The sequence below is a fragment of the Ranitomeya imitator genome, chromosome 7 (genome assembly GCF_032444005.1).
Source record: "Ranitomeya imitator isolate aRanImi1 chromosome 7, aRanImi1.pri, whole genome shotgun sequence".
Classification (NCBI taxonomy): Eukaryota; Metazoa; Chordata; class Amphibia; order Anura; family Dendrobatidae; genus Ranitomeya; species Ranitomeya imitator.
Window position 1 is genome coordinate 114,708,122 of NC_091288.1, and position 26,612 is coordinate 114,734,733.

General features: G+C 46.6%; 1 protein-coding gene across 1 annotated transcript in view; it reads right to left on the minus strand.

Moving 5' to 3' along the window:
• LOC138644868 (carboxypeptidase O-like) overlaps positions 1-26,612 on the minus strand; it is a 285,082-nt gene that overhangs the window by 131,034 nt on the left and 127,436 nt on the right. Inside the window, exon 6 of the mRNA XM_069733760.1 lies at positions 1,612-1,713. Coding sequence (XP_069589861.1) covers positions 1,612-1,713 — 102 coding nt within the window. The remainder of the gene's footprint in view (positions 1-1,611; positions 1,714-26,612) is intronic.

Consider the following 26,612-nt stretch of genomic DNA (forward strand, 5'->3'; position numbering starts at 1 on the left):
GATATAGCAAGCCATTCTTCATCTGTAGACGTTCCCACTGTCGAAGAATCCACAGAGTTTCCTGGGACAGGGTAGTTCTCTCCGATAAACTGGGTAGTTTATTTTAGGTCACACACTGTCTATGCAGAGCAAGCACACTATCTTCTAGTTGTAATCTGACCCACTCATCCTGAGATTGGCCCAAGATGCCCCCTGAGTAGGGATCTGTACCTGGTCCTGCAATGCCACCATCATCCTGGCAAGGCCTAGGAATCTGGAAACAACTTTCATCTCTATTATGCTCATGTTTTGCCCTAGATAGAGTACCAGCACTTCGGAACCGAACAAATATTCCAGGAACCTCTCTGTCATAGCCCACACCAATGCCAGCAGTTCTAACTTAAAGGAGCTGCAATTGTCCGGATTACATTTGGAATCATGAAGGGACCAACTTGCGTAAGCGATCACCTTCTCTCCCATCCTGTATCTGTGACAACACAGCCCCAAGTCACAGCAAACTTTTGTCGGTGTGGAGAATAAACGGTTGAGAAAAGTCCGCAGAGGCCAACACAGGAGCTTCCATCAATGCTTTCCTGGAATCTTGAAAAGCTTCCTCTTGATGTTCCTTCCAATGTATACTCCAGTTCTTTGCACCCGAGGGTGCCCCTTTAAGCAGCTCCAGCAGCGGTCTTGCTCGGCGGGCAAAATTCTTCACTAAGCGGCGGTAATACCAGTTAATCCCAGGAACGCTCAGACATCTTTCACTGTCTCTAGAGTGGGCCAATCCTGTATCAACGCAATCTTTTCTCAGGATGGTTTCACCCCCTCAGAAGAAACAACATGGCCCAAGTACTCAATCTGGGTGTGGAATAAATGACATTTTTGGGGTTTCACCTTTAATCTGCGCTTTTGGAGGTGACTCAACACCTGTTCCAGTTATTGGAGGTGTTCATCAAATGAACTAGTGTAGACTATAATATCATCTAGATAGATAAGTGGGGAAGGGGAGACAGCTCAAACAGGACAGCTCATGAGGGGAGAACACAGCACAGGAAAGAGAAAGATAGCAGACAAGGGGGATAGCACATGGGGTAGACAGGTCAAAGAAAAGAGCACAGACGGGAGAAGTCAGCACATGGGGAAAGAGAGAGTGGATAGGTGGAAAGCCTGCAAAGCTGCAAAGCCTGCCCCCATCGTGACATTACCGCCTTCCATCTAGTACACATATATCTATATATGCTACCTGACAGATGTACAGAGTGATTGAGCAGCCTACTGCCAGCACCAGTCCATCTGGCAATTTTTGGAATTGCCAGATAGCCAGTCCGGCCCTGATGCAATACCGTGTGATGTGATACCTGTAAAGCAGTATGGGAATGCCTGGTTGCACCCGATCATTTGATCCTGGCTAATGAAATACTCTACTATAACTAAAATGATTTAGTAAATAATGTAAAGCAAATCGTAGCTTATTGAATTTTGCCAGCTTCGTGGAATTCTTAATGATTAGACACAAGTTTAATTAAATTAGAATTGATTCATGTGCAAACAGCCCCATTATTGTGCTCCAATAAACATAATACATAGTACAAACATTTAACCATGTGTTTCATCTGAAAGTCTTGCACTTACTTTGAAGTAGTAGATTGTCTTATTTTCATATGTCTTTTCCAGAGTGTGTTGTGATACTAAATCCTTATATTTATCTTTAATCAGTGTCATCCAGGTGTAAATCTAAAAAAGATATTTACAAGAATTGTAGTTATCATCATCACCCATAATGTGAACAAACTGTAATGTGAACAAACTGCAACACAGCAAATATTGTGAATGCAAAATTGTGTTATTTTTATATTTATCCCTAATACTTATACATTCTCTACATCATTTATAGTATATGATTTTAGAACTTAATGTGCTACATATAAATCTGCATACACAGAACTAGAAAAGGTATTGTTTGTGTGAGACACCTTGTACATTTGTTTAATGCAAAAAATGCTAAGGCTAGGGTCACATTGCGTTAGTGCAATCCGTTTAGCGCTAGCGGATTGCGCTAACGCAATGTTTTTTATGGATCTGCGAGAGCGGGGAACGGACCGCGGGCGCGCCTCGGACGCTGCAAGCAGCGTCCGCGGCGCGCCAGGAATCTCCGGCGCGTCGCTAGCGCGTGCCGAACATGGCACGCGCTAGTGTAGCGCGTTCCCATTAGCGTGAATGGGCGCGTTAACGGCCGCGTTGCACGGCGTTAATTTCGCCGTGCAACGCTGTCCGTTTAACGCGGTCCCATAACGCAATGGGAACCCAGCCTTAGCCATGTACGCTTGAAGAACCCTGTTGTTTTGTGTGGTCCTTCCTTGAACTTGGTTAAAAATATTCCTCCCCATACAAATTAAATTTTGCGATATACTTGGGACACTTCTATGCAAGTCACAACCATTAGTTGGCCATACAGGAACATACAGCATAAGCATCTTGTGCTGTGAAACCATGTTTTTTCCAAACTAGACATCTCAGAATATGTTAAGGGAAACTGGCCATGTAAAAAAAACCTTCTAATATGCAGATATGGGGTTGATCTGCAGGTTAATAGCATTCTAAAGACTTCTGATTGCCACACTGAAATCCCGGCTAACGGGTGGAAATTAACTTTATTCTTCTCAGAAGCATCTGGCCCTCAGTCACAGAGGTCATGGCCGGCGAGGCTTCAGTCACCGTTCAGTAGATAGTAGGCCCGGACTGCTAATCTGCCCTTCCGGGCACTTGCGTGGTGGGCCGCGGTGTAGCACTGTTTTGGGGCCGCCAGCCTGTTTTTACAGCTGCCAGCCCCTTTAATTTTCCGGATGCCTGTATCATCGCTGGCTGAACACGCGCACACTCAGCATTCATCAACTGAATGCTGCGACACAGATGTGGCTGGAGCCAGGACGTCAGCACGTTCTGTGGCTAGGACAATGTGCTCTTGCCCTAGTAATGCTGCAGCCATGGCCTGGAGTAGCGTGAAATGAAAAGAGGTGAGTATTTTATTTGTTTTCCTTTTAATGGGTTGAACTAGATGGACTTATAGTCTTCCTTCAACCTTAATAACTATGTAACTATGTAACTATATGTAATCAATCAGTACTTTGGGGGTATATATGTGGGGTCATCATACTATATGGGGGTACATATATGAGACCATCATACTATACTGTGGTATATATGTAAGGCCATCATACAATATGGGGCATTATATGTGGGGCCATTATACTTTATGGGACAAATAATTAGAGCCATCATACAATACAGGGGTATATAAGTGGGGTCATCATACTATATGGAGGTATATATATGAGACCATCATACTATACTGTGGTATATATGTAAGGCCATCATACAATATGGGGGAATTATATGTGGGGCCATTATACTATATGGTGGTATATAATTAGAGCCATCATACTATACAGGGGTATATAAGTGGGGTCATCATACTATATGGGGGTATATATGTGGGGCCATCATTCTATATGGAGGTATATATGTAGGGCCATCATACTATATGGCAGTACATATGTGAGGTGGTCATATTATATTTGGGGTATATATGCCAGGCTGTCATACTATTTGGGGGTATATGTGTGGGGCCATCATACTATGTGGTGATATATATGTGGCGCTATCATACTGTTACGCCGCCTAATACTTACCTGTCCGGCTGGCGCGTTCCCGATGCTCCTTCTCGCTATCCTTCCTCTGGGTTCTCGGGCGGTCGTCCTTTCTTCGGTCCGTGCATGCGCAGACGCGCTCCTTTCGCCGCTGTGGCTTCTGGGAGGTCGTGACCCTGTGGCTCCGCCTCCAATATGGCGGCGCTCATCCGGTACTTCTTCCCAGCATCTGTCCAGGTAAGATGCCTTTGCGTCTATTGCATTCACTAGCTTCTTGCTGGCATCTCTTTAGGTTCTTTGGCTCCCTTCTCTGCTCCTCACGCTTTGACTCTGACTTGACTCGTTATTGTTTGCCGTTGTCATTCTTTCCAGCCGTTCCTGCCTGTCCTGTGTTTCTAGCCATCCCTGCCAATCCTGCGTTCCTGCCTATCCTGTGTTCCTGCCGTCCCTGCCAGTCCTGTGTTTTTTCCGTCCCTGCCAGTCCTGTGTTTCTGCCGTCCCTGCCAATCCTGCGCTTCCTGCCATCCCTGCCAGTCCTGTGTTCCTGCCATCCCTGCCAGTCCTGTGTTCCTGCCGTCCTTGCTAATTCTGTGTTCCTGTCGTTCCCTGCCAATTGTGTGTCTTTGCCATACCGGTCAGTACTTTGTCTTTGCAGCCTCTACCCGTCGTGTCTCCGCCGTTCAGGTCACCTCAGTGGCCCCATCTCTCTCTTGTCTTCTGTTCTTCTTTGGACTCGCCCACAGTCGTCTCTTTGGCTCCAGCAGTTGAGGCTTCACCCTCCTTCGGCCTGTCCCAAACATTCCTTGTACAGGGGGTGGCACTATCTGGTCCGCTCATCCTCGGGGGCTCTGAAGCCATGACACAGAGGGTCCACTTCTCGAGTTCTTATACATACTATATGGGGTATATACTGTATGTGGGGCCACCATACTATATGGGGGTATATATGTGGGGCCATCATACTCTATGGGGGTATATATGTGGGCCATCATACTATAGGGGAGTATATATGTGGGGCCAACATACTATATGGGGGTATATATATGTGAGGCCATCATACTATATGGGGGTATAAATGTCAGGCCATCATACTATATGGGGGTATATATGTGGTGCCATCATACTATAAAGTGGTATACTGTATATGAGGGGCCATCATACAATATGAGGTATATATGTGGGGCCATCATACTATTTGGGGTATATAAGTGGGGCCATCATACTATATGAAGGTATTTATGTGGGGTCATCATAGTATATGGAGGTATACTGTATATGCGGGGCCATCATACAATATAGGGTATTTATGTGGGGCCATCATACTCTATGGGGTATACATGTGGGGCCATCATCTATACATATAATTGTCACGATTGTAAATGACGTATATGGTCATTTTTCACTTATTTAACTCCCTTAGTGTTATCACCCACAAACTGTATAGAAAAGGTTGCATGGAAAAGATACACCCTTATTTAATTGATTTGAATGTGGGCTGCTTTGGTTTGTGTGTCAGGGCTGAAGATCAGTCACAGTCCGGCCCTGGTAGACACTGAGCGGTAGCTGTAAGCAATAGGGTTGAGCAAAATGGATCGTTCATTTTCATAAGTCGCCGACTTTTGGCAAAGTCGGGTTTAATGAAACCCGACCCGATCCCTGTGTGAGGCCGGCCATGCGGTACGCGACTTTCGCGCCAAAGTCGCGTTTCAATGACGCGAAAAGCGCCATTTCTCAGCCAATGAAGGTGGACGCAGAGTGTGGGCAGCATGATGACATAGGTCTCAGTCCCCACCATCTTAGAGAAGGGCAATGCAGTGATTGGCTTGTTGTCTGCGGCGTCACAGGGGCTATAAAGGGGCGTTCCCGCCATCCGCCATCTTACTGCTGCTGATCTGAGCATAGGGAGAGGTTGCTGCCGCTTCGTCAGAAGCAGGGATAGCGTTAGGCAGGGTACATTAACCCCGAAACCGCTTGTGCTGTAGCGATTTCCACTGTCCAACACCATCTTTTGTTAGCAGGGACAGTGGAGGCTACATTTTTTTCCTCAGCGCTGTAGCTCATTGGGCTGCCCTAGAAGGCTCCCTGATAGCTGCATTGCTGTTTGTACGCCGCTGTGCAAACCAACTGCTTTTTTCAAAGCACAAATCCTGTTGTTCCTTCCTTTCTGCACAGCTATCTTGTTTGTTTGTTCACACTTTTGATTTAATTTGTGCAGCAGTCCACTCCTTGTTATTGCTGCCTGCCATACATTGCTGAGATAACTGCAGGGAGATAGTAATTGTAGGACAGTCCCTTTTTTTTTTTTTTTTTTTTCTCGTTACAACTCTTCAAGCCACTTTCTGGCACAGAAAATATACTCTAATACAGTGGCCCACATTTATTCACTAGTCTCCCTGAATAAAAAAAAAAAAAAGGTGCAGATTAAAATTGGCAAATCTGCATCAGTGGCAGTCCTGTGTGTGGCATCTGTGTCTCATTTTCTGGCACAGAAACCATACAGTCTAACAGTGGGCCTGATTTCTTGCCAATTCTCCCAGAAATAAAAAAAAAAATAGTTGGAGATTAAGATTGCCATTTCTGTTTGAGTGCCAGTCCTGTGTGTGCCATCTCTCTCCAATTTTGGGGCACAGAAAGCCTAGTGTCTGTTTTTTTATTTTGGTTTTTAAATTCTCCCTGAAAAAATAAATAAATAGTGGGAGATTAATATTGGCCTTTGTGCTTCTGTGCCAGTCCTGTCTGTGCCATCTCTCTCAAATTGTGGGCCACAGAAAGCCTAGTGTCTTTTTTTTTATTTTGGTTTTTAAATTCTCCCTGAAAAAAAAATAGTGGGAGATTAATATTGGCCTTTGTGCTTCTGTGCCAGTCCTCTCTGTGCCATCTCTCTCAAATTGTGGGCCACAGAAAGCCTAGTGTCTATAACACTGTTTTTCTTTGTTTTTTAATTCTCCCTTAAAAAAAAAAAGTGGGAGATTAATATTGGGATTTGTGCTTGAGTGCCAGTCGTGGGTGCCATCTCTCTCAAATTGTGGGGCACAGAAAGCCTAGTGTCTATAATACTGTTTTTTTTTGTTTGTTTTTTAATTCTCCCTTAAAAAAAATAGTGGGAGATTATTATTGGCATTTGTGCTTGAGTGCCAGTCGTGTGTGCCATCTCTCTCAAATTGTGGGGCACAGAAAGCCTAGTGTCTATAATACTGTTTTTTGCTTTGTTTTTTAATTCTCCCTTTAAAAAAATACTGGGAGATTAATATTGGCATTTGTGCGTGAGTGCCAGTCGTGTGTGCCATCTCTCTCAAATTGTGGGGCACAGAAAGCCTAGTTTCTATAATACTGTTTTTTTTTTTTGTTTTTTAATTCTCCCTTTTAAAAAAAATAGTGGGAGATTAATATTGGCATTTGTGCTTGAGTGCCAGTCGTGTGTGCCATCTCTCTCAAATTGTGGGGCACAGAAAGCCTAGTGTCTATAATACTGTTTTTTTTTTGTTTTGTAATTCTCCCTTAAAAAAAAAATAGTGGGAGATTAATATTGGCATTTGTGCTTGAGTGCCAGTTGTGTGTGCCATCTCTCTGAAATTGTGGGGCACAGAAAGCCTAGTGTCTATAATACTGTTTTTTTTGTTTTTTTTTTAATTCTCCCTTAAAAAAAAATAGTGGGAGATTAATATTGGCATTTGTGCTTGAGTGCCAGTCGTGTGTGCCATCTCTCTCAAATTGTAGGGCACAGAAAGCCTAGTGTCGATAATACTGTTTTTTTTTTGTTTTTTAATTCTCCCTTAAAAAAAAATAGTGGGAGATTAATATTGGCATTTGTGCTTGAGTGCCAGTCGTGTGTGCCATCTGTTGTGATAGGCAATTCAGTACCACAATGGACATAGCGGTCAGAGCACATACAGTGATCTGACAATAACCCAAAATAATAGAACGAGCTCTGAGACGTGGGAACTCTGCAGACCGCAATCCCTAATCCTCTCCAAACAACACTAGAGGCAGCCGTGGATTGCGCCTAACGCTCCCTATGCAACTCGGCACAGCCTGAGAAACTAACTAGCCTGAAGATAGAAAATAAGCCTACCTTGCCTCAGAGAAATACCCCAAAGGAAAAGGCAGCCCCCCACATATAATGACTGTGAGTTAAGATGAAAAGACAAACGTAGGGATGAAATAGATTCAGCAAAGTGAGGCCCGACTTTCTTAACAGAGCGAGTATAGGAAAGATAACTTTGCGGTCTACACAAAACCCTAAAGAAGACCACGCAAAGGGGGCAAAAAGACCCTCTGTACCGAACTAACGGCACGGAGGTACACCCTTTGCGTCCCAGAGCTTCCAGCAAAACAATTAGACAAGCTGGACAGAAAAAATAGCAAACAAATAGCAAAGAAGAACTTAGCTATGCAGAGCAGCAGGCCACAGGAATGATCCAGGGAAAAAACAAGTCCAACACTGGAACATTGACAGGAAGCATGGATCAAAGCATTAGGTGGAGTTAAGTAGAGAAGCACCTAACGACCTCACCAGATCACCTGAGGGAGGAAACTCAGAAGCCGCAGTACCACTTTCCTCCACAAATGGAAGCACCCAGAGAGAATCAGCCGAAGTACCACTTGTGACCACAGGAGGGAGCTCTGCCACAGAATTCACAACAGTACCTGCCCCTTGAGGAGGGGTCACCGAACCCTCACCAGAGCCCCCAGGCCGACCAGGATGAGCCACATGAAAGGCACGAACAAGATCGGGAGCATGGACATCAGAGGCAAAAACCCAGGAATTATCTTCCTGAGCATAACCCTTCCATTTAACCAGATACTGGAGTTTCCGTCTTGAAACACGAGAATCCAAAATCTTCTCCACAATATACTCCAATTCCCCCTCCACCAAAACCGGGGCAGGAGGGTCAACAGATGGAACCATAGGTGCCACATATCTCCGCAACAATGACCTATGGAATACGTTATGTATGGAAAAAGAATCTGGGAGGGTCAGACGAAAAGACACAGGATTAAGAACCTCAGAAATCCTATACGGACCAATGAAACGAGGTTTAAACTTAGGAGAGGAAACCTTCATAGGAATATGACAAGAAGATAACCAAACCAGATCCCCAACACGAAGTCGGGGACCCACACGGCGTCTGCGATTAGCGAAACGTTGAGCCTTCTCCTGGGACAAGGTCAAATTGTCCACTACATGAGTCCAAATCTGCTGCAACCTGTCCACCACAGTATCCACACCAGGACAGTCCGAAGACTCAACCTGTCCTGAAGAGAAACGAGGATGGAACCCAGAATTGCAGAAAAATGGCGAAACCAAGGTAGCCGAGCTGGCCCGATTATTAAGGGCGAACTCAGCCAAAGGCAAAAAGGACACCCAGTCATCCTGATCGGCAGAAACAAAGCATCTCAGATAGGTTTCCAAGGTCTGATTGGTTCGTTCGGTCTGGCCATTAGTCTGAGGATGGAAAGCCGAGGAAAAAGACAAGTCAATGCCCATCCTACCACAAAAGGCTCGCCAAAACCTCGAAACAAACTGGGAACCTCTGTCAGAAACGATATTCTCTGGAATGCCATGCAAACGAACCACATGCTGGAAGAACAATGGCACCAAATCAGAGGAGGAAGGCAATTTAGACAAGGGTACCAGATGGACCATCTTAGAAAAGCGATCACAGACCACCCAAATGACTGACATCTTTTGAGAAACGGGAAGATCTGAAATAAAATCCATAGAGATATGTGTCCAAGGCCTCTTCGGGACCGGCAAGGGCAAAAGCAACCCACTGGCACGAGAACAGCAGGGCTTAGCCCGAGCACAAATCCCACAGGACTGCACAAAAGTACGCACATCCCGCGACAGAGATGGCCACCAAAAGGATCTAGCCACTAACTCTCTGGTACCAAAGATTCCAGGATGACCAGCCAACACCGAACAATGAACCTCAGAGATAACTTTATTCGTCCACCTATCAGGGACAAACAGTTTCTCCGATGGACAACGATCAGGTTTATTAGCCTGATATTTTTGCAGCACCCGCCGCAAATCAGGGGAGATGGCAGACACAATTACTCCTTCCTTGAGGATACCCGCCGGCTCAGAAAAACCCGGAGAGTCGGGCACAAAACTCCTAGACAGAGCATCCGCCTTCACATTTTTAGAGCCCGGAAGGTACGAAATCACAGAGTCAAAACGGGCAAAAAACAGCGACCAACGAGCCTGTCTAGGATTCAAACGCTTAGCAGACTCGAGATAAGTCAAGTTCTTATGATCAGTCAATACCACCACGCGATGCTTAGCTCCTTCAAGCCAATGACGCCACTCCTCGAATGCCCACTTCATGGCCAGCAACTCTCGGTTGCCCACATCATAATTTCGCTCAGCAGGCGAAAACTTCCTGGAAAAAAAAGCGCATGGTTTCATCACTGAGCAATCAGAACCTCTATGCGACAAAACAGCCCCTGCTCCAATCTCAGAAGCATCAACCTCGACCTGGAACGGAAGAGAAACATCTGGTTGACACAACACAGGGGCAGAAGAAAAACGACGCTTCAACTCTTGAAAAGCTTCCACAGCAGCAGAAGACCAATTGACCAAATCAGCACCCTTCTTGGTCAAATCGGTCAATGGTTTGGCAATACTAGAAAAATTGCAGATGAAGCGACGATAAAAATTATCAAAGCCCAGGAACTTTTGCAGACTTTTCAGAGATGTCGGCTGAGTCCAATCATGGATGGCTTGGACCTTAACAGGATCCATCTCGATAGTAGAACGGGAAAAGATGAACCCCAAAAATGAAACCTTCTGCACACCAAAGAGACACTTTGATCCCTTCACAAACAAAGAATTAGCACGCAGGACCTGAAAAACCGTTCTGACCTGCTTCACATGAGACTCCCAATCATCCGAGAAGATCAAAATGTCATCCAAGTACAAAATCAGGAATTTATCCAGGTACTCTCGGAAGATGTCATGCATAAAGGACTGAAACACTGATGGAGCATTGGCAAGTCCGAATGGCATCACTAGATACTCAAAATGACCCTTGGGCGTATTAAATGCAGTTTTCCATTCATCGCCTCGCCTGATTCGCACCAGATTATACGCACCACGAAGATCTATCTTGGTGAACCAACTAGCCCCCTTAATCCGAGAAAACAAATCAGATAACAATGGCAAGGGGTACTGAAATTTAACAGTGATCTTATTAAGAAGGCGGTAATCTATACAAGGTCTCAGCGAATCATCCTTCTTGGCTACAAAAAAGAACCCTGCTCCTAATGGCGACGATGACGGGCGAATATGCCCCTTCTCCAGGGATTCCTTCACATAACTGCGCATAGCGGTGTGCTCAGGCACGGATAAATTAAACAGTCGACCTTTTGGGAATTTACTACCAGGAATCAAATTGATAGCACAATCACGATCCCTATGCGGAGGTAGGGCATCGGACTTGGGCTCATCAAATACATCCCGGTAATCAGACAAGAACTCTGGAACCTCAGAAGAGGTGGATGCCGAAATTGACAGAAATGGAACATCACCATGTACCCCCTGACAACCCCAGCTGGACACCGACATGGATTTCCAATCCAATACTGGATTATGGGCTTGTAGCCATGGCAACCCCAACACGACGACATCATGCAGATTATGCAACACCAGAAAGCGAATAACCTCCTGATGTGCAGGAGCCATGCACATGGTCAGCTGGGTCCAGTATTGAGGCTTATTCTTGGCCAAAGGCGTAGCATCAATTCCTCTCAATGGAATAGGACACTGCAAGGGCTCCAAGAAAAACCCACAACGCTTGGCATATTCCAAGTCCATCAAATTCAGGGCAGCGCCTGAATCCACAAACGCCATGACAGAATACGATGACAAAGAGCAGATCAAGGTAACGGACAGAAGAAATTTTGACTGTACTGTACCAATGGTGGCAGACCTAGCGAACCGCTTAGTGCGCTTAGGACAACCAGAGATAGCATGAGTGGAATCACCACAGTAGAAACACAGCCCATTCAGACGTCTGTGTTCTTGCCGTTCAACTCTGGTCATAGTCCTATCGCACTGCATAGGCTCAGGTTTAATCTCAGGTAATACCGCCAAATGGTGCACAGATTTACGCTCACGCAAGCGTCGACCGATATGAATGGCCAAAGACATAGACTCATTCAAACCAGCAGGCATAGGAAATCCCACCATGACATCCTTAAGGGCTTCAGAGAGACCCTTTCTGAATATAGCTGCCAGCGCAGATTCATTCCATTGAGTGAGCACGGACCACTTTCTAAATTTCTGGCAATATACCTCTATCTCATCCTGAGCCTGACAAAGAGCCAGCAAATTTTTTTCTGCCTGATCCACTGAACTAGGCTCATCGTACAGCAATCCAAGCGCCAGGAAAAATGCATCGATATTACTTAATGCAGGATCTCCTGACGCAAGAGAAAATGCCCAGTCCTGAGGGTCGCCACGCAAAAAAGAAATGACGATCCTAACCTGTTGAACTGGGTCACCAGAGGAGCGAGGTTTCAAAGCCAGAAATAGTTTACAATTATTTTTGAAACTCATAAATTTATTTCTATCTCCAACAAAGAAATCTGGAATAGGAATTCTCGGTTCTAACAAAGAATTCTGAACCACAAAATCTTGAATATTTTGAACTCTTGCCGTGAGCTGATCCACACATGAAGACAGACCTTTAATGTCCATTGCTACACCTGTGTCCTGAACCACCCAAATGACTAGGGGAAAAAAAAGGCAAAACACAGTGCAAAGAAAAAAAAATGGTCTCAGAACTTCTTTTTTCCCTCTATTGAGAATCATTAGCACTTTTGGCTTCCTGTACTGTTGTGATAGGCAATTCAGTACCACAATGGACATAGCGGTCAGAGCACATACAGTGATCTGACAATAACCCAAAATAATAGAACGAGCTCTGAGACGTGGGAACTCTGCAGACCGCAATCCCTAATCCTCTCCAAACAACACTAGAGGCAGCCGTGGATTGCGCCTAACGCTCCCTATACAACTCGGCACAGCCTGAGAAACTAACTAGCCTGAAGATAGAAAATAAGCCTACCTTGCCTCAGAGAAATACCCCAAAGGAAAAGGCAGCCCCCCACATATAATGACTGTGAGTTAAGATGAAAAGACAAATGTAGGGATGAAATAGATTCAGCAAAGTGAGGCCCGACTTTCTTAACAGAGCGAGGATAGGAAAGATAACTTTGCGGTCTACACAAAACCCTAAAGAAGACCACGCAAAGGGGGCAAAAAGACCCTCCGTACTGAACTAACGGCACGAAGGTACACCCTTTTCGTCCCAGAGCTTCCAGCAAAACAATTAGACAAGCTGGACAGAAAAAATAGCAAACAAATAGCAAAGAAGAACTTAGCTATGCAGAGCAGCAGGCCACAGGAATGATCCAGGGAAAAAACAAGTCCAACACTGGAACATTGACAGGAAGCATGGATCAAAGCATTAGGTGGAGTTAAGTAGAGAAGCACCTAACGACCTCACCAGATCACCTGAGGGAGGAAACTCAGAAGCCGCAGTACCACTTTCCTCCACAAACGGAAGCTCCCAGAGAGAATCAGCCGAAGTACCACTTGTGACCACAGGAGGGAGCTCTGCCACAGAATTCACAACAGCCATCTCTCTCAAATTGTGGGGCACATAAAGCCTAGTGTCTATAATACTGTTTTTTTTTTTTTAAATTCTCCCTTAAAAAAAAATAGTGGGAGATTAATATTGGCATTTGTGCTTGAGTGCCAGTCGTGTGTGCCATCTCTCTCAAACTGTGGGGCACAGAAAGCCTAGTGTCTATAATACTGTTTTTTTTTGTTTGTTTTTTAATTCTCCCTTAAAAAATAATAGCGGGAGATTAATATTGGCATTTGTGCTTGAGTGCCAGTCGTGTGTGCCATCTCTCTCAAATTGTGGGGCACAGAAAGCCTAGTGTCTATAATACTGTTTTTTTTTTTTTTAATTCTCCCTTAAAAAAAAAATAGTGGGAGATTAATATTGGCATTTGTGCTTGAGTGCCAGTCGTGTGTGCCATCTCTCTCAAATTGTGGGGCACAGAAAGCCTAGTGTCTATAATACTGTTTTTTTTTTTTTTTTTTAATTCTCCCTGAAAAAAAAAAAAATTAGTGGGAGATTAATATTGGCATTTGTGCTTGAGTGACAGTCCTGCGTGTGTGGCATCTCTCTAATTTTGTGCCACAGAAAACCTAGTGTGTAACATTGTGCCTGACGAAGGAGAATTGTCCGAAAGGCGCGTCGGGGTGCGTTACCGCAGGACCCGGTACCCAAAAAGGTATATACCGCTATATCATCTGTATCAGTCCCAACTTGTTATTTGCACATATCTGTTTCAGCACAGTTCTTAGCTCATCTAGAACAGTAATCAGCACATTTCAATTGAGTTTTTTCTGCACCTGACACTTTATATTAGTCACTGTGGATCCCTTTATATATATTATGGTCTTGTTTTATGGGTTAATGAGAGTGACTATTTAGATATTTTTGGATGAATTTTTACACTAGTATTTTTTTACACAAAAATTTTTTTTAACACCATTATTAATTGGGACACATCGTGCAATATTGGGTTAGCCTGTATTCTACTATATGTAGAGGTCCTGTGTTACGCACAGATTTGTTTGTTTTTATATGATGTTTTATTATATTATGTACTGTCATTAATTATAATTTAATAAAAATATATTCTGATATTTATCCTGGTTTGGGTACTTCCTGGTGTTCCATATAGAGAGTGATTGAGGTACTTTTCTTCACTTGGTGGTAGCAGTCACCGCTTTACACAGAGTACTTGAGTGGTATATGTCCCTAATAGTGAGGTATACAAGAGTACATATATAATAATAGATATAGGAATTATTCTTGAATTTTATATATATATATATTTCGTCTATTATAGTATTTCTGTGTTTTAACATTTTAACCTCCCTAAATGGGCAAACTCCCCCACGGGGCCGTGGTCTCGCCACTTGGCGCAAGCACCCGTGAGAGTGCCATTTGTCTGAAGAGGTGGGTGTGCACGCTTTTGGTCGACGGCACTGCCACTGGGTCCCTCATAGTACAATCAAGTGTCTCTGGCGGTGGTGGCGCGCAACCAACGTCAGACACACCGTTGTAACATGAGGGGCCCTGGGCCTGTACCGCCGGCCACAAGACAGTCCCCCCCCCAGCTCAAACAGTGCTCTACAATTTGCAAAATTATCTCTCACAGCTCCACCAATATTTAGTCTATGCGCTGACATCCTTCAATGCCTGGCACTGACAATACCAATGTGTTGACATGTATGATGCTACTTAAAATAGTCAGGGGCAGTGTCCTATATTTACACCAGTAAATACTTAGCGCCAAATTACTAGGTCTGAAACTCAGCAGAGGAGCCCAACCCTGTACCTAAGTATGCCACCCTTTTGTTTTTTGGTTTTGTTGTATTGCGAGACATTAACATCTATTTATTTTTTGGGAGTACTAACTGTCAGACACTCCTTACAATCGGCCTCCGCTGACAACACCAATGCTGCCTGTGTACCCCTGCAAGATAATTCCAAGTGCATAGAGCCTACTTTTGTTATGTTAGGCCTACTAAGTCTGTCTGCGGTCCATAATAGAAATTGTCCTTCACTGACCACACCACTGCTGCCCGTGTACCCCTGGAACCTATTTTAAAGTGTCTACAGCCTACTTTTCTTATGTTAGGCCTACTAAGCCTGTCTGCGGTCCCTCCTTCCAATAGTCCTCCACTGACCAGACCAATGCTGGCCGTGTACCCCTGGAACCTATTTTAAATTGCATAGAGCATCCGTTTTTTAATTGTAGGCGTACTAAGTCTGTCTGCGGTCCATAATTAAAATTGTCCTCCACTGACAAGACCAATGCTGGCCGTGTACCCCTGGAACCTAGCTGAAAGTGCATAGAGCCTACTTTTTTTTGTTTATTTTATATTTATAATAATAATAATAATAATAATAATCTTTATTTTTATATAGGGCTAACATATTCCGCAGCGCTTTACAGTTTTTCCACACATTATCATCACTGTCCCCGCTGGGGCTCACAATCTAAATTCCCTTTCAGTATGTCTTTGGAATGTGGGAGGAAACCGGAGTGCCCGGAGGAAACCCACGCAAACATGGGGAGAACATATAAACTCCTTGCAGATGGTGTCCAAGGTGGGATTAGAACCCTTGACTCAAGCGCTGCAAGGCTGCAGTGCTAACCACTGAGCCACCGTGCTGCCCAGGTGAACTATAAAGCCCTGATGAACTACGCTGTACCACGGTTCGACCTACCCAGTCGACATTTCTTTTGCGAGAAAAGCCATCCCAGCCCTCCACCAGCATGAAAAAGTCCGCATTGTCCATGCACTCAGGCAATCTAAGAGTAGAACGGTGCACCTGACAACAGACGCATGGACCAGTAGGCATGTCCACGGAAGGTTACGTGTCCATTACGGCGCACTGGGTTGATGTGGTGGATGCATGGTCCACAAGGGACAGCCTACTAAGTCTGTCTGCAGTCTCTAATTCAAATTATCCTCCGCTGACCACACCAATGCTGCCTGTGTACCCCTGTAACCTTTTTTAAACTGCATTGAGCCAAATTTTTGGTTTAAGGCCTACTACCTGTGTCTGTCTGCGCCACTCAATACAGCTGTCCTCCTCTGAAAAAAGCTGAGCGTCAATTGTCTGGTTTTCAGCCTATAGGAATTTGAAAACTGCATTGGGGCTACTACTTCGGTAGGGCCTACTAACGGTGTCTGCCGCTCCAAGGTGTTCTCCTGGTAGCATTTCCTGAGCTTCAATTTTCAGGCTCTCGTTGAAGAGTTTTTTAATTTAAAAACTGCAGTGGGCCTACTTGTTTGGTTGGGTTCTAGAAACGGTGTCTGCCGCTCCAAGGTGTTCTCCAGGTTGCCTTTCCTTAGCTTCAATTTTGAGGCTCTCATTAAATTTTGTAATATAACACTGCATTTGGCCTACTTGTTTTGTTGGCCCTACTAACGGTGTCTGCCGCTCCTTGCTGTTCCCACTGAACAAACCAGTGCCGCCTGTTTACTTCTGTTTCCAATTTTGAACTGCATTTAGCCTACTTACTGATTTGGGCCTACTCACTGTGTCAGCCTCTCATTACAGTTGTCCTCCACTGAACAAAGCAATGCCCCCTGGTTAGTCCTGTTACCAATTTTGAACTGCATTTAGCCCACTTTATTCTTTGGGCCTATATCTGTGTTTCCTCCTCATCCTGCCCATTGCCCAGCCAGTGATAGATGAGTCTGCTGGTACATTGCCCCAGACCACTACATTCCCCTTGCACGCTACACAGAAAGAATCTGACCCTGCTGAAATTCAGGTTCCCCTTCCCACATACTATACCACCTTACAAGGGGACAAAGAGGAAGGTGAAGATGAAAGTGCAAGTTCCATCATCAGGTGGGGGGGCATACTCGTTGGCAACGTCACTGGCACAGGGCCCCTCATAGTACGCAAAAGTGTCGCTGCCGGTGGGAGGTGCCCCCGCCGTGCAAACACACCGCTGTACTTTGAGGGGCCCTGTGCCAGTGCCAATGCCAACAAGTGGGCACCCCCTGCTTGCTCAGGATCACAGCACTTGCAAAGTTTAAATACTTACCTCGCCCTGCTCCACTGCCGTGACGTGGTCCAGATTTCCTGGGCCCACAAAATACTTGAACCAGCCCTACCCCCAACAACTTTAGCCAAATGACCCCCCATTTCCAATGCCTAACTATTATTGTAAGGGAAATTAAGATTGACAAGCTGTTAGGAGTCGAGTTTCCTCTGCTGCACAGGGGGAATCTCGATCCGTGTCTGCTGCGGTCTCCCATTCGGTATCGGCCGCAGTGGGCTCTGCTCAGCGGAGACGTCGCTCCCAGTGTCTCGCTGGGGCTGATTCGGTGCATAGGGTCACTACTGCCTTTTCTGGCTTTCCTATGGTACCCTGCACTGATCTGCGGCGAGCGAGCCTCTCTGGGACTAAGTCCTTGTTTACTCACACTGAGCATGCCCAGGGCAGGGTCTCCCATTGGAGGTCGAGGGCCACATGTTCGGTCACATGCTCAGGTGCTGCAGTACATTCCATTGGTCCTTCTGGAAGGTCCTGAAAGGGCAAAACATGCTCAGGTACTGCAGCACTTTCCATTGGTCCTTCTGGAAGGTCCTGAAAGGGCAAAAACTTCAGTAGCAGCTTCCTGTGCTGCAACTATATAAACTGCGCATGACCGCACGGCCATGCGCTGGTATTGTCTGTTGCTATATGCTTTGCGCCAATGTGGTCATGTGTTTGTATGTGTTCAGGGACCCGGCTGAAATAAGCCCCTAGAATGCTGGCACCTCCGGCAAGGAGATTGTGTATAAGTGTGTTCAGGGACCCGGCTGAAATAAGCCCCTAGAATGCTGGCTCCTCCGGCGAGGAAATTGAGTATGCATGCATGACCACTCACTGCTCACATCTGGGTAGTTGGCCTGTGCCTCTGTGAAAGTCTAACAGGGCACAGAGCTCACCTCTCGCGGTTACTCTGTGAAGCTAACAGAGTTAGTATATACCGCCATATAGAGCCGCCATTATTTAGCAGCAGGTACTTTCCTGCACGGTGGATCCCGGGTTGCGAACGCACCAATTCCTTTTAATAAACAATATATTTGGTGCGTTCCGCCAACCCTAACAGTATACTAGCGCCAGGATCTGGCTAAGTAATGGCGGATGAACAGCGATGGCAGGGGTACATCCAGCTGCTGGAGGGCCGGTTGGCGTCTCTTGAGCGTGCAACCTCGGCGGTGGATGTTACCGCAATAGCTGTTCAGGCTGCTAGCGTGGCTGCAGCAGCTTTACCCACTGCCACCTCTGTTCCGACCCTATCTCACCTTCCTTTGCCTGAGAGATACTCTGGGGACAGTAAGTCCTGTAGGGGTTTCGTGAGCCAATGTGGTATACACCTCGAACTTCTGGCTGCACGTTTCCCTACTGAGCGGGCAAAGGTGGGATTCATAATCTCTCTACTGTCGGACAGAGCGTTGGAGTGGGCTACGCCGCTGTGGGAGCGCAACGATCATGTGGTGCGGAGTGTTCCTAGGTTTCTGGACACTCTGAAACAGGTCTTTTTAGGACCTCAAGTCACCCATGATACAGCGCTCCAACTGCTGGCTTTGACTCAGGGTTCAACCATGGTCAGCCATTTTGCTGTTCAATTCTGGACATTAGCGTCTGAGTTGGAATGGCCAGATAAAACCCTCATTCTCGTATTTTGGAGGGGGCTGGCTGACCATGTGAAGGACGCTTTGGCCACTAGGGAGATTCCCGCCACACTGGAGGAGCTCATAGCCGTATCTACTCGCATAGACCTTCGTTTTCACGAGCGAAGGTTGGAGCGAGCCCAGTGTAGGCAGAGGTTTCGGCTGGCTCCCACCTACGCCAAACCTTTGGAATCTCCAGTCCAGGCGTCCGAGTCACATGAGGCCTTAGAGGTGACACGAGCGGGATCCAAGTCTCAGTCCGCCCGTGCACATAAGGTCCATCATGTTTGCCAGCAGTTAGGACATCTTGCCTCCAAGGGTCCTCAGCGGTCGGGGAAACGTCAGCGTCTAGCGGCAGTTGGAGGAGGTACACTAGACACGGCGACGTTTGCCTCAAAGTTGTCCTTCAAGGGGACAATTACCATAGGCCCATCCACTCTTATGGTCGAGCTATGCGTGGATTCTGGGGCAGAGGGTAACTTTATGTCTTCCGCTTTTGCCCAGCGTCACGCAATACCCTTGGTGATGCTCGCCAAGCCAGTAACCGTTCGAGTGGTAAACGGGTCAACACTACCTTCACAGATTACCCACCAAACCATTCTTTTCACGCTATCTGTGTCTCCATCACATCAGGAGATAATCTCCCTATTAGTCATTCCTGAGGGAATTGATGAGGTCCTGTTGGGGATACCATGGCTTCGCTACCATTCTCCTCATATTGAGTATATTTTGGGATGGAGTAAATCCTGCGAGGGTAGATGTCAGAGGGAGTGCGTTCAGGTTGCTACTACACAGGTACCCGCAGATCTTTCCTCTCTCTCCAAGCACTATTGGCCCTATGCAGACGTGTTCTCCAAAAGAGCTGCGGAGACCCTTCCGCCTCACCGCCCCTATGACTGTCCTATTGACCTCTTGCCTGGTGCTGAGCCTCCCCGGGGTCGAGTCTATCCGTTATCTCTCCCGGAGATGGAGGCAATGTCCCAGTACATCCAAGAGAATCTGGCAAGAGGATTCATTAGGAAGTCAGTGTCACCGGCAGGGGCTGGGTTCTTCTTCGTACAGAAGAAGACTGGAGACTTACGTCCATGCATAGACTACAGGGGTCTTAACGCCATCACCGTTAAGAACAAGTACCCATTACCCCTAATATCTGAGCTTTTTGATAGGCTACGGGGAGCAAAGGTATTTACAAAGTTAGATCTGCGGGGTGCTTACAACCTGATTCGCATCCGTGAGGGGGATGAATGGAAGACAGCTTTTAACACCAGGGATGGGCACTATGAATATCTGGTGATGCCCTTCGGGCTCTGTAATGCCCCAGCCGTTTTCCAAGACTTTGTGAACGACATCTTCTGAGATATGCTCACCACCTCGGTCGTAGTCTATCTGGATGATATTCTCATCTACTCTCCAGATATTGACTCCCATCGGAGAGATGTTCGCAAAGTCTTCGACCTCTTACGGGCAAACTCCCTCTACGCCAAGTTGGAGAAGTGTGTGTTTGAGCAGGAGTCCTTGCCTTTCCTTGGTTATATCATCTCTGCCCAGGGTTTGGCTATGGATCCTGCTAAGCTACAGGCTGTAATGGACTGGCAGGAACCCCATTCTCTTAAAGCGGTGCAGCGCTTTATGGGGTTCATTAACTACTATCGTCAGTTCATTCCACACTTCTCAACTTTGGTAGCTCCCTTGGTTGCCCTCACCAAGAAGGGAGCAAATCCCAAGTTGTGGTCAGAGGAGGTCTCCAAGGCCTTTCTCTCGATTAAGTCACACTTCGCTAGCGCTCCCATCCTACATCGCCCCGATGTAGATAAACCATTTATCTTGGAGGTGGATGCCTCATCCGTTGGTGCTGGAGCAGTCCTTTTCCAAAAGGATGCTCAAGGTCGGAAGCATCCTTGCTTCTTCTTCTCCAAGACCTTCACAACAGCGGAGAGGAATTATTCCATCGGGGACAGGGAGTTGCTAGCCATGAAGTTGGCTTTTTCAGAGTGGAGACACCTCTTGGAGGGAGCTCGCTTTCCCTTCCAAGTCTTCACTGACCACAAGAACTTGGTGTATATACAGACGGCCCAGCGGCTGAATTCTCGCCAGGCTAGATGGTCCCTGTTCTTCTCCCGGTTCCATTTTACTCTCCATTTTCTCTCTGGGGAGAAGAACTTTCGTGCCGACGCTCTCTCCCGCTCCGTAGTGTCATCGGAGAAGGAGGAGGAGGAGCCTCGGCTTATTGTCCCTTCTGAGAGCCTGAGAACTGTAGCTCCGGTTTCGCTAGAGTCTGTGCCCCCGGGCAATACTTTCGTGCCAGCTAACTTGCGACCGGAGGTTCTCTCTTGGGCTCACTCCTCCAGAGTGGGTGGGCATTTTGGGACCAAGAGGACATCTGAGCTTTTGGCGAGAACATACTGGTGGCCGCATATGGCCCGAGATGTCAGGGACTATATTCAGGCGTGCGTTTCTTGCGCCCAGAATCGGTCTCCTCGGCAACGGCCTGCTGGGTTGCTTTACCCTCTACCGGTGGCAGACAGGCCCTGGGAGATGGTCGGGATGGACTTTGTGGTGGGTCTACCCAAGTCGCGTGGCTGCTCCATTATTTGGGTTGTCACCGACCATTTCTCCAAGATGGTGCATTTGGTGCCGCTTCCTCGGTTACCCTCAGCACGGGCCTTGGCGGTGTTGTTCATTAAACACGTTTTCCGTTTGCATGGTATGCCTGATAAGATTGTCAGCGATCGGGGTCCCCAGTTCGCATCTCGGTTTTGGAGAGAGCTCTGCCGTTTCCTCAGCATAGAGTTATACCTCTCCTCTGCATACCATCCCGAGACGAATGGGTTGGTGGAGAGAACCAACCAGACTCTGGTGACATATTTGCGACATTTCATCTCTGCTAGGCAGGATGACTGGGCATCTTTGCTACCTTGGGCGGAATTTGCCCTGAACAACGCCGTAGCCGATTCCGCTGGTCAAACTCCTTTTCTCTTTAATTATGGCCAGCATCCGCGTGTCCCTGTGCCCATGCCCGTGTCATCCACCGATTCTAGGGTGGCAGACTGGGCGGTGGAGGCACGTGACATCTGGGACCACACACAGGATGCCATCCGGGCCTCCAAGGAGAGAATGAGGGTTTCGGCTGATACACACCGGCGCCCCGCTCCGGTCTTTGCTCCTGGCGACTTAGTGTGGCTCTCCGCCCGTAACATCAGGCTGCGAGTTGAGTCCACTAAGTTTGCTCCTCGCTACATTGGCCCGTTTAAGGTTCTGGAACAGGTCAACCCTGTGGTCTACCGTTTGGCTATTCCTCCACGCCTTGGTATCACCGATACTTTCCACGTTTCCCTCTTAAAGCAGGTTCATTTGACCCGGTTTTCCGAGTCATCTGCTGGGACATCGGGTTCATCCACGGATGAGTTTGAGGTGAATGCTATTGTGGGGTGCAAGGTGGTACGTGGCAAGAAATTTTATCTGGTGGACTGGAAGGGTCACGGCCCAGAGGATAGAACCTGGGAGCCTGTGGAGCACATTCGGGCTCCGCTGCTTATCGCAGCTTTTGAGCGTAGTGAGGCTCAAGGAGGGGGGGGGCCCTAGGAGGGGGGGGTAATGTTAGGAGTCGAGTTTCCTCTGCTGCACAGGGGGAATCTCGATCCGTGTCTGCTGCGGTCTCCCATTCGGTATCGGCCGCAGTGGGCTCTGCTCAGTGGAGACGTCGCTCCCAGCGTCTCGCTGGGGCTGATTCGGTGCATAGGGTCACTACTGCCTTTTCTGGCTTTCCTATGGTACCCTGCACTGATCTGCGGCGTGCGAGCCTCTCTGGGACTAAGTCCTTGTTTACTCACACTGAGCATGCCCAGGGCAGGGTCTCCCATTGGAGGTCGAGGGCCACATGTTCGGTCACATGCTCAGGTGCTGCAGTATATTCCATTGGTCCTTCTGGAAGGTCCTGAAAGGGCAAAACATGCTCAGGTACTGCAGCACTTTCCATTGGTCCTTCTGGAAGGTCCTGAAAGGGCAAAAACTTCAGTAGCAGCTTCCTGTGCTGCAACTATATAAACTGCGCATGACCGCACGGCCATGCGCTAGTATCGTCTGTTGCTATATGCTTTGCGCCAATGTGGTCATGTGTTTGTATGTGTTCAGGGACCCGGCTGAAATAAGCCCCTAGAATGCTGGCACCTCCGGCGAGGAGATTGTGTATAAGTGTGTTCAGGGACCCGGCTGAAATAAGCCCCTAGAATGCTGGCTCCTCCGGCAAGGAGATTGAGTATGCATGCATGACCACTCACTGCTCACATCTGGGTAGTTGGTCTGTGCCTCTGTGAAAGTCTAACAGGGCACAGAGCTCACCTCTCGCGGTTACTCTGTGAAGCTAACAGAGTTAGTATATACCGCCATATAGAGCCGCCATTATTTAGCAGCAGGTACTTTCCTGCACGGTGGATCCTGGGTTGCGAACGCACCAATTCCTTTTAATAAACAATATATTTGGTGCGTTCCACCAACCCTAACACAAGCTTCATTAAGAAGAAAGGATGTTTTTGCCATTAAAATGGGCACTCTAGGTGTTTTCCTGGCCCCCACTCACTGCCCATTGACTTGCATTGGGTTTCGTGTTTCGGTCGATCCCGACTTTATGACATAATCGGCCGATTTCACTCGACCCGACTTTTGAGATAGTCGGGTTTTGCAAAACCCGACTCGACTCTAAAAAAACTCAAGGTCGCTCAACCCTAGTAAGTACACCCTAACCCTAACAGGGACTGACAGCCAGCTCTGTACTGATGCACTGGTGAACCTGCTGTCAGTGAGTTATGTAGCATGCTTACAGCTGTACAGCTGCCACTCAATGTGTTCTGAGTGGTCTCTGAAGTTGTGCCAGCTGTGCCACTATGACTTAAAGCTGGAAACTGCTGGGAGGAATAAAGTTCATTTCCTCCCTCCCGGGCTTTCAGTAGGGCAACTGCATGGCTATAGAATGCTATTATCCTGAAGATTAACCCCATTACCTCATATTAAATCAAACAAGTCTTTATTGCTCAACCACTACAACTAGGGTTGAGTGAAACGGATCGTTCATTTTCATAAGTCGCCGACTTTTGGCAAAGTCGGGTTTCATGAAACCCGACCCGATCCCTGTGTGGGCTCGGCCATGCGGTACGCGACTTTCGCGCCAAAGCCGCATTTCAATGACGTGAAAAGTGCCATTTCTCAGCCAATGAAGGTGGACGCAGAGTGTGGGCAGCGTGATGACATAGTTCATGGTCCCCACCATCTTAGAGAAGGGCATTGCAGTGATTGGCTTGCTTTCTGCGGCGTCACAGGGGCTATAAAGGGGCATTCCCGCAGACCGCCATCTTACTGCTGCTGATCTGAGCATAGGTAGAGGTTGCTGCCGCTTCGTCAGAAGCAGGGATAGCGTTAGGCAGGGTACATTAACCCCCAAACCGCTTGTGCTGTAGTGATTTCCACTGTCCAACACCACCTTTTGTTAGCAGGGACAGTGGAGGCTACATTTTTTTTCCTCAGCGCTGTAGCTCATTGGGCTGCCCTAGAATGCTCCCTGATAGCTGCATGGCTGTTGGTACACCGCTGTGCAAACCAACTGCTTTTTTCAAAGCACAAATCCTGTTGTTCCTTCCTTTCTGCACATCTATCTTGTTTGTTTGTCCACACTTTTGATTTAATTTGTGCAGCAGTCCACTCCTTGTTATTGCTGCCTGCCATACATTGCTGAGATAACTGCAGGGAGATAGTAATTGTAGGACAGTCCCTATTTTTTTTCTCATTACATCTCTTCAAGCCACTTTCTGCCACAGAAAATATACTCTAATACAGTGGCCCACATTTATTCACTAGTCTCCCTGAATAAAAAAAAAAGGGTGCAGATTAAAATTGGCAAATCTGCATCAGTGGCAGTCCTGTGTGTGGCATCTGTGTGTCATTTTCTGGCACAGAATACATACAGTCTAACAGTGGGCCTGATTTCTTGCCAATTCTCCCAGAAATAAAGAAAAAATTGTGGGAGATTAATATTGGCATTTGTGCTTGAGTGCCAGTCGTGTGTGCCATCTCTCTCAAATTGTGGGGCACAGAAAGCCTAGTGTCTATCATACTGTTTTTTTTTGTTTTTTTAATTCTCCCTGAAAAAAAATAAATAGTGGGAGATTAATATTGGCATTTGTGCTTGAGTGCCAGTCGTGTGTGCCATCTCTCTCAAATTGTGGGGCACAGAAAGCCTAGTGTCTAATGCTGTTTTTTTTTTTTTTTAAATTCTCCCTGAAAAAAAAATAAATAGTGGGAGATTAATATTGGCATTTGTGCTTGAGTGCCAGTCGTGTGTGCCATCTCTCTCAAATTGTGGGGCACAGAAAGCCTAGTGTCTAATATTGTTTTTTGTTTTTGTTTTTAAATTCTCCCTGAAAAAAAATAAATAGTGGGAGATTAATATTGGCATTTGTGCTTGAGTGCCAGTCGTGTGTGCCATCTCTCTCAAATTGTGGGGCACAGAAAGCCTAGTGTCTAATACTGTTTTTTTTTTTTTTTTAATTCACCCTGAAGAAAAATAAATAGTGGGAGATTAATATTGGCATTTGTGCTTGAGTGCCAGTCGTGTGTGCCATCTCTTTCAAATTGTGGGGCACAGAAAGCCTAGTGTCTAATACTGTTTTTTTTTTGTTTGTTTTTAAGTTCTCCCTGAAAAAAAAAATAGTGGGAGATTAATATTGGCATTTGTGCTTGAGTGCCAGTCGTGTGTGCCATCTCTCTCAAATTGTGGGGCACAGAAAGCCAAGTGTCTATAATACTGTTTTTTTTTGTTTGTTTTTTAATTCTCCCTTAAAAAAATAGTGGGAGATTAATATTGGCATTTGTGCTTGAGTGCCAGTCGTGTGTGCCATCTCTCTCAAATTGTGTGGCACAGAATGCCTAGTGTCTAATACTGTTTTTTTTTTTTTTTCAATTCTCCCTTAAAAAAAAAAATTAGTGGGAGATTAATATTGCCATTTGTGCTTGAGTGACAGTCCTGCGTGTGTAGGCATCTCTCTCATTTTGTGCCACAGAAAACCTAGTGTGTAACATTGTGCCTGATTTTCGTTGCAGTCTCACCCACCTATAAAGGGATGTTGTTTTACAGTAACAAATACCGTTACTTTGGTTACGTTTTTCAAACAATGAGGAAGTCTGGTGGAAGAGGTCGTGGCCGTGGGCGTTCATTGCCAGCTTGTAATGATGGTAGTGGTGGTGGAGCATCAGGTGGTCGTGGGAAAAGCAATATAGCAACTAAGTCTCGAGTTGTGGAGCCAGGTTCGTCGTCTGACTACACATGGCCTCAAACGCTCCCTTTTCTGGGAGTAGGAAAACCGCTTTTAAAGCCGGAGCAGCAAGAGCAAGTTTTGGCTTCCCTTGCTGACTCAGCCTCTAGCTCTTTTGCCTCCTCTTCTGAAACTGGTAAATGTAAAAGCAGCGCGTCGTTAGTGGATGTTCACGGTCATAGACAAGTCGCTTCCTTGTCCTCTTCAGCAAAAACAACAACAGAGAAGGATGCGTCAGGCGACACAACGGGTTACTCCATGGAGCTCTTTACACATACCGTTCCTGGGTTAGAAAGTGAAACAGTTAACAGGCCATGCCTATTACAAGTTGAATCGGACATGGAGTGCACAGATGCACAGCCACAGCCAGATTACTATGCTGTTCCTTTGACTCAGACCATAAT